This window comes from Callorhinchus milii, unplaced genomic scaffold (genome assembly GCF_018977255.1).
Source record: "Callorhinchus milii isolate IMCB2004 unplaced genomic scaffold, IMCB_Cmil_1.0 Scaffold88, whole genome shotgun sequence".
In the NCBI taxonomy this organism is placed as follows: domain Eukaryota; kingdom Metazoa; phylum Chordata; class Chondrichthyes; order Chimaeriformes; family Callorhinchidae; genus Callorhinchus; species Callorhinchus milii.
This window is the reverse complement of record NW_024704829.1, coordinates 164,561-182,750: the sequence shown is the minus strand read 5'-3', so window position 1 is coordinate 182,750 and position 18,190 is coordinate 164,561. Positions and strand designations below refer to the sequence as shown.

The 18,190-nt window shown below is 50.1% G+C and overlaps 1 protein-coding gene across 1 annotated transcript; it reads left to right on the top strand.

Moving 5' to 3' along the window:
* Positions 1-2,056: 2,056 nt before the first annotated feature.
* LOC121851678 (immunoglobulin superfamily member 1-like) lies at positions 2,057-13,868 on the top strand. The gene is made up of 8 exons (XM_042345750.1): positions 2,057-2,294; positions 4,360-4,644; positions 6,124-6,408; positions 7,273-7,371; positions 8,787-8,805; positions 10,411-10,454; positions 11,336-11,376; positions 13,602-13,868. Exons 1-8 carry the CDS (start codon positions 2,072-2,074, stop codon positions 13,704-13,706), a joined length of 1,101 nt encoding a protein of 366 aa, XP_042201684.1. The 5' UTR covers positions 2,057-2,071; the 3' UTR covers positions 13,707-13,868.
* The last annotated feature ends 4,322 nt before the right edge of the window (positions 13,869-18,190 follow it).

Below are 18,190 nucleotides of genomic sequence, written 5' to 3'. Positions count from 1 at the left end.
GAGGGTCTGGAATTTCTCACCAATGGTCACTTGCTGTCCACTTGGGTCCAATAAAAGCGATCACAGCAAACTCCCTCCACCCCTCTCCCCCTTCCTCCTTCCTCCTAATCAATTAAATAATTCCTCTTGTTCCACCCGCTCTGTGACACAAGTCTCTCCCCATTCCTTCTTCGCTCTACACCCTCTGTTCATCCCTTCCTCCCTTGTACCTTAACCCTATTTTCTTCCCCACATAACCTTTATTCCTACCTCTCTCCCACACTTTCCCCCAAACTTCTATTCCTCTCTCCCACCCCACCCTCTATTCATCCTTCCCTCCCTTCTCCCCTCACCATCTTCTTCCCCACACATCCTTTATTCCTCACTCCATTCCTCTCAAACCCTATATTCCTCACTTCCTCCCTTACCTCCATTAATAATACCTCCATTAATAATATCTCCGTTAATAATCCCTCCAAAACCCAAAACAATAATAAATTGGTCATTTTCAATCTACGACTGTTTGTGGGACATTGCAGTGCACAATTGACTGCCGCGTTCGCCCACAAATATACAGTGAATTCACTTTACTGTGTGTTCTGTGAAGCGCTTTGGGACGTCCTCCCGACGTGAAAAGCGCTATATCAAATGCAAAGATTATTAATATTATTACCTTCTCTTCCCCTCTAACCCACTCCTCCCTTCCTCCCAACCCTCTATTCCTCACTCCCTCCCTCTCACACCCTATATTCCTCACTTCATCCCCCACCCTCTATTCCCCTCTGCCACAATCCCTCCCTTCCTCCTTACCCTAATTCCCCAGTCACCCACTCCCTCTCTTCCTCCCACACTCTCTATTTCCCTCTCCCTCATTCTCTCCACTATCACTCCCACACCCTCCATCCTTCCCACGTGCTCCCTTCCACATCCTCATTCCCTCAAACAGCCTCACTCCCTCCCACACCCACTATTCCCCTCTTCCTCTTGTGAAGGTTGGACTTCTTCTTGAATATATTGAATGTATCTTTACTGTCTGATTCCACCACCGCTTCGAGCAGTGAGTCGCACCAACTTATTCCCTTCTGTGTGAAGTCATTGCTCCTGAATTCTCTGTTTGATCACCTTATATGATCTTATACTGTTGTTTATAAAACGTCTGAAGATCACACGAGAGTTTCAGACTGAATTCCCGTCCTCCTGTCCCAGACTGGAGCTGTGTGTTACCCCACTCCACGGGCTCACACTGACCCCGAGCTCATACTAAATCCGAGCTCACACTGACCCCGAGCTCACACTTACCCCGAGCTCACACTGACCACTGAGCTTACACTGACCCCAAGCTCAACTGACCCCGAGCTCACACTGACCCCGAGCTCACACTGACCCCGAGCTCACACTGACCCTGAGCTCACACTGACCCCGAGCTCACACTGACCCCGAGCTCACACTGACCCCGAGCTAACACTGACCCCGAGCTCACACTGACCACCCCAGCCCACACTGAACCCGATCCCACACTGACCCCCACCCCAAACTGAGATCGAGCTCACACCAAACCCCCCCAGCTCACACTGACTCCCCAGCTCACACTGACCCCCCCCAGCTCACATTGACCCCCCACAGTTCACACTGACCCCGAGCTCACACTGACCCCGAGCTCACACTGACCCCGAGCCCACACTGACCACCTCCAGCTCACACTGACCCTGAGCTCACACTGACCCCGAGCTCACACTGACGCCAAGCCCACACCGACCCCGAGCTCACACAGACCCCGAGCTCACACTGACGCCAAGCCCACACCGACACCGAGCCCACACCGACCCCGAGCTCACACCGACCCCGAGCTCACACCGACCCCGAGCTCACACCGACCCTGAGCTCACACCGACCCTGAGCTCACACCGACCCCGAGCTCACACCGACCCCGAGCTCAGTCTCCAGGGCTGAGGCCGGGCTTACTGTCCACCCTGATATTGACCGTAGCACAGATCAGAACGAGTGTTTGTGAGACTGTGTTTTTATTGCAGATGCGCTCCAGAAACCCACCATATCCCTGGAGCCAAATTCCCTGGTGTTCGTGAGAGGGGAAATGGCTCAGATCTCATGTTCAGGAAATTATCGCGGCAGCAAATTCTCTTTATACCGAGACGGCGAGTCTATCACATCACAACGATCTCCGGGCTATAGCAACGCGGCCACGTTCCCACCATCGGAGGTCAGGGCAGGAAATCACTGGTGTCAATATACTAAACTCGTAGGAGGCCGAGAGCTCACATCACCAGCGAGCGAGCGAGTGGCAATCACTGTACAGGGTAAGTGTGAGCGTCTGGACTCTCTCACCAATGGTCACTCACTGTCCACTCGGGTCCAATAAAAGCGATCACAGCAAACTCCCTCCACCCCTCTCCCCCTTTCTCCTTCCTCTTAATCAATTAAATAATTCCTCTTGTTTCACCCGCTCTGTGACACGCTTCTCTCCCCATTCCTCCTTCCCTCTACACCCTCTATTCATCCCATCCTCCCTTGTCCCTTAATCCTCTTTTCTTCCCCACACAACCTTTATTCCTCGCTCCCTCCCTCCCACACTTCCTCCCAATCTTCTATTCCTCTCTCCCACCCCACCCTCTGTTCATCCTTCCCTCCCTTCTCCACTCACCCTCTTCTTCCCCCCACATCCTTTATTCCTCACTCCTTTCCTCTCAAACTCTATATTCATCACTTCCTCCCTTACAACAACAACAACAAGATTCCATTTATAAAGCGCCTTTCACGTCAGGAGGACGTCCCAAAATAATACCTCCCTCCCTTAATAATCCCTCCAAAACCGAAAACACTCACAAATTGGTCATTTTAAATCTACGACTGTTTGTGGGACATTGTTGTACGTAATTGGCTGCCGCGTTCGCCCACAAATATACAGTGAATTCATTTTACAGTGTGTTCTGTGAAGTGCGTTGGGACGTCCTCCCGACATGAAAAGCGCAATATCAAATGCAAAGATTATTATTATTAATTTTTATTATTATTATTATTATTATTATTACCTTCTCTTCCCCTCTAAGCCACTCCTCCCTTCCTGCCAACCCTCTATTCCTCATTCACTCCCTCTCACACCCTATATTCCTCACTTCATCCCCCACCCTCTATTCCCCTCTGCCACAATCCCTCCCTTCCTCGCTTACCCTTATTCCCCTGTCACCCACTCCCTTTCTTCCTCCCACATTCTCTATTCCCCTCTGCCTCACTCTCTTCACTATCACTCCCACACCCTCCATCCTTCCCACATGCTCTCTTCCACATTCCTCACTCCCTCATTCATGTCGAATGTATCTTTACTGTCTGATTCCACCACCGCTTCGAGCAGTGAGTCGCACCACCTTATTCCCCTCTGTGTGAAGTCGTTGCTCCTGAATTCTCTGTTTGATCCCCTGATGTGATCTTATACTGTTGTTTATACAACGTCTGAAGATCACACGAGAGTTTCAGACTGAATTCCCGTCCTCCCGTCCCAGACTGGAGCTGTGTGTTACCCCACTCCGCGGCCTCACACTGACCCCGAGCTCATACACTGACCCAGAGCTTACACTGACCCCAAGCTCAACTGACCCTGAGCTCACATTGACCCCGAGTTCACACTGACCCCGAGCTAACACTGACCCCGAGCCCACACTGACGACACCCAGCTCATACTGACCCCGAGCTCACACTGACCCCCTCAGCCCACACTGACCCCGAGCCAACACTGACCTCCCCCAGGTCACACTGACCCCGAGCTCACACTGAACCCCCAGCCCACACTGACCCCCACCCCAAACTGAGCTCGAGCTCACACCAACCCCCCCCAGCTCACACTGACCCCCCAGCTCATCGCACTGACCCTCCCCAGCTCACACTGACCCCCCAGCTCGCACTGACCCCGAGCTCACACTGACCCTGAGCTCACACTGACCCCGAGCTCACACTGACCCGAGCTCACACTGACCCCGAGCCCAACTGACCCGAGCTCACACTGACCCGAGCTCACACTGACCCTGAGCTCACACTGACCCTGAGCTCACACTGACCCGGAGCTCACACTGACCCCGAGCTCACACTGACCCCGAGCTCACACTGACCCCGAGCTCACACTGACCCCGAGCTCACACTGACCCGAGCTCACACTGACCCCGAGCTCACACTGACCCCGAGCTCACACTGACCCCGAGCTCACACGGATCCCGAGCTCACACGGATCCCGAGCTCCCGACCCCCAGCTCACACTGACCCCGAGCTCCATCTCCAGGGCTGAGGCCGGGCTGACTGTCCACCCTGATATTGACCGTAGCACAGATCAGAACGAGTGTTTGTGAAACTGTATTGACTGTGTTTTTATTGCAGATGCGCTCCAGAAACCCACCATTTCCCTGGAGCCAAATTCCCAGGTGTTCGTGAGAGGGGAAATGGCTCAGATCTCGTGTTCAGGAAATTATCGCGGCAGCAAATTCTCTTTATACCAAGACGGCGAGTCTATCACATCACAACGAGCTCCGGGGTATAGCAACGCGGCCACGTTCCCCCCATCGGAGATCAGGGCAGGAAATTACTGGTGTCAATATACTAAACTCATGGGAGGCCGAGAGCTCACATCACCAGAGAGCGAGCGAGTGGCAATCATTGTACAGGGTAAGTGCGAGGGTCTGGACTCTCTCACCAATGGTCACTCGTTGTCCACTCGGGTCCAATAAAAGCGATCACAGCAAACTCCCTCCACCCCTCTCCCCCTTCCTCCTTCCTCTTAATCAATTAAATAATTACTCTTGTTCCACCCGCTCTGTGACACAAGTCTCTCCCCATTCCTCCTTCCCTCTACACCCTCTATTCATCCCTTCCTCCCTTGTCCCTTAATCCTCTTTTCTTCCCCACACAACCTTTGTTCCTCCCTCCCTCCCTCTCTCCCTCCCTCCCACACTTCCTCCCAATCTTCTATTCCTCTCTCCCACCCCACCCTCTGTTCATCCTTCCCACCCTTCTCCACTCACCCTCTTCTTCCCCCTACATCCTTTATTCCTCACTCCTTTCCTCTCAAACCCTATATTCCTCACTTCCTCCATTACCTCCCTTAATAATACTTCCCTTAATAATACCTCCCTCCCTTAATAATCCCTCCAAAACCAAAAACACTCACAAATTGGTCATTTTAAATCTACGACTGTTTGTGGGACATTGTTGTACGTAATTGGCTGCCACGTTCGCCCACAAATATACAGTGAATTCACTTTACAGTGTGTTCTGTGAAGCGCTTTGGGACGTCCTCCCGACATGAAAAGCGCAATATCAAATGCAAAGATTATTATTATTATTACCTTCTCTTCCCCTCTAACCCACTCCTCCCTTCCTCCCAACCCTCTATTCCTTACTCCCTCCCTCTCACACCCTATATTCTTCACTTCATCCCCCACCCTCTATTCCCCTCTGGCACAATCCCTCCCTTCCTCGCTTACCCTTATTCCCCTGTCACCCACTCCCTCTCTTCCTCCCACACTCTCTATTCGCCTCTCCATCACTCTCTCCACTATCACTCCCACACCTTGTGTTCTCCATCCTTCCCACACGCTCTCTTCCACATCCTCGCTCCCTCAAACAGCCTCACTCCCTCCCACACCCACTATTCCCCTCTTCCCCTTGTGGACGTCTGACTTCTTCTTGAATATATTGAATATATCTTTACTGTCTGATTCCACCACCGCTTCGAGCAGTGAGTCGCACCACCTTATTCCCCTCTGTGTGAAGTCTTTGCTCCTGAATTCTCTGTTTGATCCCCTGATGTGATCGTATCCTGTTGTTTATAAAACGTCTGAAGATCACACAAGAAGTTCAGACTGAATTCCCATCCTCCCGTCCCAGACTGGAGCTGTTTGTTACCCCACTCCGTGGCCTCACCGCCATTCTTGTCCACGCCATTCCCAGCCGTCGCTCCCCCTCTCTCTGTGTAATGAATCACTTGCTGGGTTCTGTACTGAACCTTCCCCTCAACTTCTCACCCTTGTCCTGACACCTCTACAGGCTGGGAAACATGAAAATTTTATTTTCACTCTGATCTGAACTGTCTTCATATCACAGAGCGAGCTTTGTGAGATTATATTGACTGTGTTTTGATTCCAGATCCGCTCCAGAAACCCAACATTTCTCTGAAGCCAAATTCCCGGCAGTTTGTGAGAGGGAAAAGCGCTGAGATCTCATGTTCTGGCAATTATGTTAGCAGCAATTTCTCTTTATACAGAGACGGCGAGTTTATCATATCACAAACAACTCCAGAGAATAACAAGACAGCAATGTTCACCATATCCGAGATCAGTGCAGGAAACTACACCTGTAACTATACTACTGTTATAGACGGCCGAGATTTCACATCACCGGAGAGCGAGCGATTGGGAATCTCTGTGTCGGGTAAGACCTGAGTAACCTGTTTGTGTTTTGACCATTTACAGCAGCTCCTGTTATAACCACTCTTTACACCATCGATCATATTTCCATGTTATCTGCTAGTGATGGCTGGAGTGTTTGACCCCGGGAGGAAACCCATCCCTGCGGTAAAAAATTTTCCAAACACGAATTCCCGAGTGATCCCCACACGGCACGTCCGGGGTGGAAACTCTCTCTCCTTTTCCCAGTGGGAGAGACGCTCTTGCTGTTCTAATCATCACCACTTTAAGGTGTATTGTATTGTTCCCTGAGACAAGCTTTGGCCAACCCAGATCCTGCTGTTCCATAACATCTGATATTTAACCATCTAATCCACACTGCTTGTCATTGACTGCAATCGGGTACACAACCCCTTCTTGTCCAGCGAGGACCACCAAAAATGCGCACACTATCTTGGGTATTCTTGGGAACTGAGGTGGAAGAATCGCGCTTCCAGTGATCGATCTGTTCCTCAACCTCTTGCCGATGAGCACCAGGCCGGGCCGTGCTGTCATCACCTGAGCCCTGGAATACTGCAGACCCGGACTGGAGACCACCATCAAGGTTACACTTGAATCCAGTCTTCCACAATTTGGCAGGTGACCAGCACATCCCTCAAAGAGACCCTGCTAAGCTCCCGCTCCCAGGGTCAGGGGCGAGAGGCTTGCCTCATGAGCACAGACTAGGAAAACATGAGCTATTTTCATTGGAACAGAGAAAACATGACTTTCTATCGCACTTTCACATCAGGGGAGATAAAACCTAAGTGACGTCTTTACAATGATGAGTTTCTCCCCCATATTAGCTCTTCAAAGTCGAGAAATTACTATTTGTGCATTTTCCCTCTAGGAACCTGGACCGGGATGCACACTGCAGTACTGGCTGCGGGAATTGTCACTGCGTTAGCGATCATTGTGTTTATACTGGGATTCTGTCTGTACAAGAGACGTAAGTGGCCATGAATGTCATTGAATATAGCGTATAATTGTTGGGAATAAAGTAAGAGCCAGCAGTGGAGGTAACCACTGTGTCTTGCTGCCCTTCTATGTTAATGTTAATCGCTCTGGGACGCTACCTTGTTTGAGGGGACGCTATATAAATACAAGTTGGTGTTGATGTTGTTCTTGTCAATGTGCAGATAGGAATCTGATAACAGAGCTACGAAACCAATACTCAGTGTTTAACAACTTGCACATTACCAGGAGACAACAGGCAGCATCGCGCTTGCTGAGTCAGACAGACATGTCTGTGTTTATGTTAACACCATAGACAATGTACAGTATTAGACTGGACTTAGAGCTCGTGACACTATTGAGGTGCATAGGCTGTAGAGAAGCATCCTTTGGCATTCAAAGCATTGCAAGTGCCAGATCGCAGGTGTAGAAACTTCTGCAGGTCACAGTGTTGGTTTAATGTTGAAGTCGTGAGTCTGTAACACCGGTGAGACCGTTAAACCGCGTTCCCATCTGCCAGTTCACGGGGAAGTTAAAGATCCTATGGCGCTATTCGAAAAGAGAAGGGAGTTTCTGTCTCCTGATGTCCTGGTCAAAAATCCATCGAATAAAATTGGTCACCTGCTCCATGAGGAGTGGGACATGTTTGCTCGCTCCATGTTTGCGGGACACAGATGCGTGCGGTTGGCTGCTGCAGTACGTTCCGAAAATGCACAGTCACTACACTTTCTGTATATCCTATCAAGCTCATTGAGACACCTCAACAAGTCGATAAGAGGCAGGTGGCAAGGAGTCCTGTAGCTCAGTGGTTAGAGGACTCACTTCGGAAGCGAGAGACCTGGGTTCACTGTTTTTTTGTTTGTAAGCAGCCCGCAATGTTGGGCAAGTTTCCTTACTCCACACGCCTCTGTTTACTGAGCAGTCAGCAGGAACCCGGTTGTTAGTCGATTGGATTATTGATTTTCCGGGGGATTAATTCCTTCAAAAAAAAAATTAAATTGGTGACTCCATTCACAGCTGTTTGTGGGGCACTGCCGCATTTCGCCCAATATGTACAGTTAATTCACTTTACAGTATAATCTGAAGTGCGTTGAGATGTCTTGAAGTCATGATAAGGCGCTATTCAATTGCAAGAATTACTATTTTATCAGGCGCTCTATTTTATGGAAGGATTTTTATTGTTATTTTACTTTGGTCAAAGCCAATGCAAGCGGGAATATCCATCTACAATCTGAGCAGATGTCGTTCCTGTTACGTTCTGTACCAAAAAGCAAATCAAATTCCACAACCGTCAGCAGATTATGTTTCTGGATGACGCTGGATGAAAGGGAAGAGTTATTATTAATAAAACCACAACTACACACAACCGGTACTGAAGAATTTTAACATTATTACATTTTGTACTTACAGGTAAACAGAAGAGTCCAATGTAAGAACATTTCTACTCTAATCCCATTCGCTGCTGTCTCCCCATCGTGTCTGTGCTGGTGCTCTCTCCCCCACTGGAGCTCTCTACTCTAATCTCTCCCCAAACCCCCCACCCCCCAACACACACACGCTCCCCCCACACCCCATCCCCCTCACAAACACTCCGCCACATACGCACACTCCCCCACAAATCCATCCTCACCCACTGACACTCTCCCCATAGTCACACATTACCCCTCACTCTACACTTCCACACACCCTCTCCCCCCACACGCACTCTACCCCCACACAGTCTCCCCCCACAAACAGCCTCCCACATACACACCCTCCCACAAAACATAACCTCCACCACCCCACCCCTCCCACACACACCCTCCTCCCACACACAGCCTCCCCTCCACATAGCTTCACCCAAACACAAGCACCTTCCCCCATACACTCACCTCCTACACACTTATCCACACATACCCTCCCACACACCCAACCTCCCCCCACACACTCTTGCCCCATTAACATCCGCATACACACCCTCCCTCCACACACACCCTCCTCCCACGCGCACCCCTCCCCCCACCCACATGAGCTCCCACACATACACCCTCCCACGCACATACGCTTGACCACACACCCCCCCCACCCACACACAGCCTCCCCACACACTCCCTCACTCCACACACACCCTTCCCCCAAGCACACACCCTCCCCAAACTAAGACACCCTCCCACACACACATACCCTTCTACACACCCACCCACTCTCCCCACCACACACCCTCCCCACACACACAGCCTCCCCAAACACTCCCCCTCCCCCCACAAACATCCGAGCTCCACACACATTTTCCCCCATATACCCTTTCCCCCCTCACAAATCCCCCCCACCAAACAGCCCCCCGCGCCCACACATACACACACTCACACCGCACACTCACATTTCCCATAGTCACACCATCCCCGCCACACACAAGCTTCCCCCACCCACCCACCCATAACCCCACACACACCCCCACCCACACACACACACCCACACCCCAACACACACACACCCACACACACACCCACACCCACCCACACCCACCCCCCACACACCCATACACCCCACCCACACGCCCCCCAGCCACACCCCACACCCACACCCACACGCCCACCCACCCACACCCCACCCACAACCACACCCCCACCCACCCACACCTGCACCTCCACACCCGCACCCCCACACATCCACCCACCCCCACACATACACACATACACACACCACATACCCACACACACCCCCCCCCTCCCCCACATACCTACTGTCCAGCTTTACTTTCACCAAACCAGTCTCGGGCTCTGCCGTCTAAACCGCTTTTGTGATCACCATCAAACTCCGCGCGGCTTCTCTCGCTCCGGTACCAAAGACAGCGATAGCGCAGAAGTCGGTCTATTAACCCCTCGTTTCTGTCCCGTTCCTTCAACAGTATTCGTGTCAGTGCCGCTCTTTACCCTCAGACCAGAGACAGTAGTTGTTGTGTATCGCTGTGACAGCCCTGGTCTGAGCTCTGTGGCGCTGCTCAGTAAAACAGCAGAGAATTCACCGCTCTCTTCTCTCTTTGCTTCTCTTTCAGGGCCGTACCCGCAGGAGGCGACCCCCAAAGCAGCACCGACACATGTGAGTGACATCTTCCCCGGGATTGAGCCCAGAGGGAAAGGAGTCGTTCACCAACAACAACAACAACAAGATTCCATTTATAGAGCGCCTTTCACGTCAGGAGGACGTCCCAAGGCGCTGCACAGCCGTGTGACCCGGACAGCCGTGTGCCCAACCCCCACACCAACCCATCGCCTGCTCATGGGCCTCCCCCGAACCACAGGCTTTGCTCTCTTGGTCTCTCTCTCTGGCTCTGTCTCTCCCCTTCTCTCTCAGTCTGTCTGGGAGTGACTGTCTGTCTGCTTTTCTGTGTGTCTGAGTGAATGCTGGTCTGCGTGTCTGACTGTGTTTCCGACTGTGTCTGTCTATTTGTCTGCCTTTCTGCCAGTCTGACTGTATGCTTGTCTGCGTGTCTGACTGCATGTCTGTCCCTGGGTCTGTCTGTAAATCACTTCTCTGAACTTAAGCTGCTTCATGTGTTCTGTCCTTCAGATGCGATGTTAAACTAATGTTCCATCGGTCTGTTCAGGTGCAATAAATATCCCTCGACAAAATTCAAAGAGAGAAATTAATATTTCCCAGTGAGCTCCTCGACAATCCCCCGAATAATGTGGGTCGGTAACTCCATGTCTGTTGTGGGACACTGCTGTGTGCAAACTGGATGTTGTGACTCGCTCAAAAACACAGTGTTTCCACTATACAGTGTACTTTGTGAAGCGTCTCGACCAGGTGTTACTTCAAACACAGGGATGATTAATATATTCCTGTTTCTCTCATAATCCTGATTGTCATCATCATTAATTATTATAAACTTAATTATTAATAACATTGACAATAATATTAAATAATGTCGATTGCTACTGAAATGTGCTGCTGTTAAATCCCATTTCTGTTTGTTTCAGATGCGACGGTGAGAATTCCTCCACGATCGGTGCATCCAGAGGTGAGTACAACAACAACAAGATTTTATTTATAGACCACCTTTCATGTTGGGAGGACGTCCCAAGGCGCTAAACAGTTGGGTCAGGACCCGAGCAGGGGGGAAATGGTCAGGGTGAGGGGAGGGAAGGGAGGGAGCGAGGAGGGGGGAAATGGTCAGGGTGAGGGGAGGGAAGGGAGGGAGCGAGGAAGGGGGAAATGGTCAGGGTCAGGGTGATGGGAGGGAAGAGAGGGAGCGAGAAGGGGGTACAGAGTCGAGAGGGGAGCTGAAGGCTGAAGGTCAAAGAGAAAGGTCTTGAGACCGGCCTTGATGGAGGAAAGGGAGGAAGCGGCAAAGGCACTGGGGGATAGAGTTCCAGAGCCTCGGGGCTGAGAGGCTGAAGGCTCGGCCACCGATGGTAGGGGCGGGAGATGTGGAGCAGACCGGAGCCAGAGGAACGGAGGGTACGGGCAGGTAGGTAGGGGGATAGTAGGTCGGAGAGGTAGGAGGGGGCGTGGCCGTGAATGGCCTTGTAGGCGAGGATGAGGATCTTGAATTCGATCCTCTGGGGGATGGAGAGCCATTGGAGGCGAGCGAGGGCGAGGGTGAGGGTGGGAGTGAGGGTGAGAGCGAGGGTGAGGGCGAGGGTGGGAGTGATGTGGGCTCAAGGCCTGGTGCGGGACAGTACACGAGCTGCAGAGTTCTGAATGACCGGCAGTGTGGAGGGAGGTACCGGGAAAGCTGACGAGGAGAGAGTTCCCATAGTCCAGCCTTGAGGTGACAAATGCGTGGACCAGAGTTTCAGCCGCGTGAGGGGTGAGGTAGTGCCGTAGTCTGGCGATGTGTCGGAGGTGATGGAAGGTGGTGCCAGTTGTGGCGCGGATGTGGGGAAGAAAGGACAGCTCAGGGTCGAACAGAACGACGAGGTTCCTGATGGCTTTGAGAGGTGGAGAGTGCAGCCTTGGATGCTGATACTGTCAGCGCCTGAGTAGGGACAGGATCATTGATTCAGCCCCGGCTCAGGCCCTCGGTCAGCCCGGCTCAAACCCTGTATCAGCCCGGCTCAGACGCTGTATGTCAGCCCGGCTCAGACCCTGTGTCAGCCCGGCTCAGACGCTGTATGTCAGCCCGGCTCAGGCCCTGTGTCAGCCCGGCTCAGGCCCTGTGTCAGCCCGGCTCAGGCCCTGTGTCAGCCCGGCTCAGGCCCTGTGTCAGCCCGGCTCAGGCCCTGTGTCAGCCCGGCTCAGGCCCTGTGTCAGCCCGGCTCAGGCCCTGTGTCAGCCCGGCTCAGGCCCTGTGTCAGCCCGGCTCAGGCCCTGTGTCAGCCCGGCTCAGGCCCTGTGTCAGTCCGGCTCAGGCCCTGTGTCAGCCTGGCTCAGTGCAGCGCGGCTCAAGCCCTCTGCGTCGTGTGGCTTTTCTCAGGGCTCTGTGCTTGGTCTGTTTATATGCATGTGTTTCTCTGTGTTTGTGTGTGGGGGGGAGGAGGCGGGGGTCGGGGGGGGAGGAGGCGGGGGTCGGGGCGGCGGAGTTTGGGGGGTGGTGGAGGATGTCTGTGTGGTTCTGTGTGTGTGGGTGTATGTGTATATGTGTGTCTGTGTCTTCAGGTGTTTGCTTATGTGTGTGTGTCTGTGTATGTGTAGGGTGGGGGTTTTGTCTGTGTAGGTGTCTGCATGTGATGTGTGTTTGTTTATGTCTCTCTGTTTGTGTCTTTATGTGTTTGCTTATCTGTGTGGGTGTTTGTGTGTGTGCGTGTATGTGTGTGTATGTATGTTTGCTTGCTTATGTGTGTCTGTGTGTGTATACGACTTACATTTGTACAGTATCTTTCACGTCAGGAGGATCTCCCAAAATGCAAGTTTATTATCATTATTATTGGTTATAATTAACTTATCGGGTGATTTATCGGTGATCAATTCATGTGTTTCACCTTCAGGTATGTTAATACCCACAGTAATCATGGGGGAGGGATGGAGAACCACACACATATGGGTTGCATTCCCCAGCTGAGAGGGTGGTGGTGGAGGGGGTGGGGATGTGTGTGGTGGGAGTGGGAGAGAGAGACACACACACAAAAGAGCTGTGGGTTGCGGTCTCCCGTGTGTTTGGGGGAGACAGGAACACACACCCACAGACACATAACGGAGCTGTGGCTCGGGGTCTCACCACGGAGCCAATAGCTAGAAAGTTGGAGGTAGGTCATGTTTCCCCATGATCCCCAGCAAATGTGCTGATTGTTGGCCTGTTTGCAGGACGCTGACATCCACTACGCCTGTCTGGCATTAGGGAACCGGAGTGAGAATCGCTGCCAAGCCGGTGAGGACAAGGATCCAGTCTATGCCACAGTCAGAATGTAGCGCGGAGGCCGGTGGCCATGAACTGCTCTCTCTCTTCTCTACGTCTCCCCATCGTCACCTGTGGTCAATACCAGCTTCAGTGTGATCTCAATACCCCTCTCGCATCACCTGTCACTCTAATACAGAGAGAGAGTGTGACAGAAAGTAAAAAAGAATGGGTCAGAGAGAGAGAGCGACTGAGACAGAGAAAGCGACTGAGTGAGAGTGAGAGAGAGAAAGAGAGAAAGACTGAGTGAGTGAGAGAACTGAGTGAGAGAGACACTGAGTGAGAGACTCGGAGACTCGGAGAGAGAGCCTGAGTGAGAGAGAGTGAGAGAGATTAATAATAATAATCATAATGATGCTTGCATGTCATACAGCGTGAAATGCAGCAGCCAATTGCGCACAGCAGCGTCCCACAAGTAGTTGTGGACTAAAGGGACCAATTTATCATTATCGTTGTATTTTTTGAAGGAATTATTACCTCCGATAAAGCGATCTGCCAATTGAGTAACAACTGGGTTCATACTTCCTGCTATGCAAACAGACGTGTGGGGTAAGGGAACTTGCCCACCATTTCGCTCTGTCGTGCGACAGATTACACCTGAATTACACCTGAATAGCGCCTTTGACGTCGGGAGGTCAGCTGATCCGCAGAATGACAGCCTTTATCATACATTGGTTGTTTAGTCAGGCGAAGTTTGTTTATCACTTCCTAATCCATATTGGAATGATCTACAGACCATGAACCTAATCTGAACCGTACGCCTCAGTGCGGTGTATGTTGTGGGGCAGGTGGTAAAACTTCAGATAACATTTTCTGGGAAAATAGCCGTATGTTTGTCTCAAAGAGTTACATTGATCAGAAGTAAGAATGTGTTGATCACAGTGGCAGCTATTTGTTAGTTGATGGTGTGTTGGTTAATCAGAATCAGAATGATGGGAACCGCACCAAAGCGATTCCTACATCAAAGCCACTATATTGATCAGATCAACCCATTGCAGTGCAGTTCACTAACCCACACTCAGCATTGATTTGTACGCCTTCATTTGATTTGATGAAATGTATAATTTTGATTGTGTATAAGCTTGCTAATCTTTTATTAAATTTTGCTATTGACAAGGAAAATTCTGTCAGTTCATACTTCACTGCAGGTTCACGAATCAAATGATGTTCACGATTAATGTTTCCCACAGTTTAAACGGCCTGAAAAAAGGCTCTTAGGGTGGATAAATAAATCAGCCATCAATCAGAAATAAGGTGAACTCGTCTGAGGGAGTGTCAGAAGCTTTTGATGTTTTAAAATCAATTGTGTGCAGTGTTAAACAGCCTGGACAGACGCAGCGAGTTGATTTTTCAAATAAACGATTAGGGGTCGGTCTGGATTCCATGCTCTGTGTGTGGGGGTGTGTGTGTGTGTGTGTGTGTGTGAATGTGTGGTTGGCGAAACTAGGATTATTCTCCCTTGAGCTGAGAAGATTAAGAGGAGATTTAATAGTTGTTTTCAAGATCATGAGATGATTTGAAAGGTTGAATTGGGAAACACTGTTTGCACTGACATGTGGGTCAGTATCCCGAGGACACTGATTTAACAACAACAACAACAATAAGATTCCATTTATAAAGCGCCTTTCACGTCAGGAGGACGTCCCAAGGCGCTGCACAATTGGGTCATGACCCGAGCAGTGGGGAAATGGTCAGGGTGAGGGGAGGGAAGGGAGGGAGCGAGGAGGGGGGAAATGGTCAGGGTGAGGGGAGGGAAAGGAGGGAGCAAGGAGGGGGGAAATGGTCAGGGTGAGGGGAGGGAAGGGCGGGAGCGAGGAGGGGGAAGAGAGTCGAGAGGGGAGCTGAAGGCACGGTTTAAGATAGTCGGTAGAATAAACAAAGCGGAGGTTAGGAAAAATGTGTTTACCCGGCGAGTTGTTGAGAACTGGAATGCATTACCTGAAATGGCAGTGGAAGTCGATTCAATAACAACTTTTAAGAGAGAAGTATACGGTATTTGGGGAGGACAGGATCGCATGGCTATGGAGAGTGGGATTGAGTTGGATGGCTCTTTTCAGAGCCGGCGCAGACACGATGGGTGGAATGGCCTCTTTCTGTGCTCTATCATTCTATGATATGTTCAATTCAACAATGGTTACACGTGCAATATCACACCCTTTAGCTGAGCTCATAATTAATATCTAAAAAGTCCCAGTAATGAGCAATACAGTTCAAATATCCCTCTCGAGTACAAATGTAGAGAGTAAAACTGAATGTCTATCACCAGCTCAAAGTATTTTCTGGAGGAAAAAAACTCACATTTCTTTAACTGCTTTGTCAATTATTTTTAACCATGTTATATCCCACAAACACTCACCTGCTATCTCCTATATGTCTGAGCTGTAGACTTTCTCCATTTGAAAACTAGTCAAAACCGGGCAGCGGAGTTTGTATTGACTGAATTTTGTGTCCCAGGGGAAGTGGTGTACAAGGGGATGGGCTGTCCCAATGGGAGGGTGAGTAATTCTGAATAGCGTCCTTTCTGAAACATTGAATATTTCTCTGAAATATCTCAAAAAAATTATAAAGCACTATGTCAAGGGGTGGTGTGTGAACCAGAGACAGGCCTTGTGTTGAGGGAAAGCAGGGGCAGTGTGTGACCCACAGACATGCATTGTGAGGAGGGGCAGGATGGAGAATGTGTGAGCCAGAGACAGGTCTTGTGTGGAATAATAATAATAATAATAATAATAATCCTTGCATTTGGTATAGCGCTTTTCACGTCGGGAGGACGTCCCAAATCGCTTCACAGAACACACTGTAAAGTGAATTGACTGTATATTTGTGTGTGAACGTGGCAGCTAATTGCGCACAGCAATGTCCCACAAATAGTCGTAGATTGAAAATGACCAATTTTATTATTGTTTTTGGTTTTGGAGGGATTATTATTAGGCTCTGTGTGGAGTAAGGAAATTTGCCCAAGGTTTTGACCTGCCTGGGATTGAACTCAGGTCTCTCGCTTACAAAGCGAGTGCTCTAACCACTGAGCTACAGGACTCCATGGGGCAGGAGGAGCAGTGCATGAGCAGAACCTCCGGTTGCAGTCAGAACAACTCCTATGAGTCTCCTCTCACCCCCCTCCCCAACTAGCAGGATTATAATCCTTGTATTTCGCACGGAGCCTTTCATGTCCGGAGGATTTCACAAGTCATTTTATATGATATACTGCAAAGTGAAATGACTGTATATTTTGTCAGTGAACGTGGCAGCATAAGGTCCCACAAACAGCCATAGAACGAATGACAAATGTTATTGGTCGATTGTTGTTCAGGATAAAACACAAAACTGTCTGGTCAGGAATTGATCCCGAGACCACTCACGTTTCCTTGAATTGTGAGACCAAAGCAACAGTCGTACCCCAGGAACAACCAGCCTCACCCTCTGGTTTGGGAATAAACATTCTGAGTACATGTGTCTCTGAGTAAATGTTTCCCCCCGGTGTAACATGGGGAGGGTGTGTACCCAGGAGATGGGCTATACCAGTGGATTGTGTGTATCAGAGCGGGGGCTGTACCGGTGGCAGGGTGTTTACAGAGGTAGAGGGTGTACCGGGTGATGGGGGTGTACCAGCGGGATGTGGTTTCCCAGTGTGTGGGGGCTTCACAAATGTTGAGATATTGGCCTGTGCTTTACTAGTTTAGCTCATTCTCCCTTTTAAAAATCGTCATTTCATGAGCTATACTTTTATGCTCTCCGACATAAATGCACTTTAATTTTGAATAGTTCCTTTTCTGAAACAATGAATATTTCTCTGAAATGTCTCAAAAGGAAGGATTAATAACATTGCTAAAAAGCAAATTTGAGATTGAAAGCGGTTTCTGACCAGAGAAATGCAGAGTGGAATCTCCTCTACGGAAATTCTGACATTATCTTCAGTTGTTTTTTCCTCCTTTTGCGGTTAAATATTTGAGGCCTTTTTGCGGGGTGGTTTGTGCTTCATATCTGGAAACGCTGCTAAGCTAACACCGTGACAGTGCTTCAGCTACACATCAGCCGTTGCCATTTCACAGCATATCTTATGTCAATACACCTTGAATTAAGCTTGGATGGTCTGTGACATCTGGAGAAGCTCCCTACTCTTTACCCAATAGCGGGATCTTTAACATCTGTCCTGAACACGACACAAACTGGACCTCAATTTATAATGTCATCTGAGAGGCTCAAGTAGAGAGAGAGAGATTGAGAATATGTGAGACAGAGACTGTGTGAGACACGGCTTATGAGAGAGGACTGAGAGTGTGAGATAGACAGTGAGAGAGACTGAAATGTGAGAGACACAATGTGTGACAGAAAAAGAGACTGCGTGTGACTGTGTGTGAGAGAGAGACTGAGAGAAAGAGTGACACTTTTTACAGGCAAACCACAGAGATCCGTTTTCACAGCTCAAACCGTATACCTCACCTCTTGTTCCTCTATCAGCTTCTCACAGTTTGTTTCTAGTTTTTCTAATTTTGTTAAT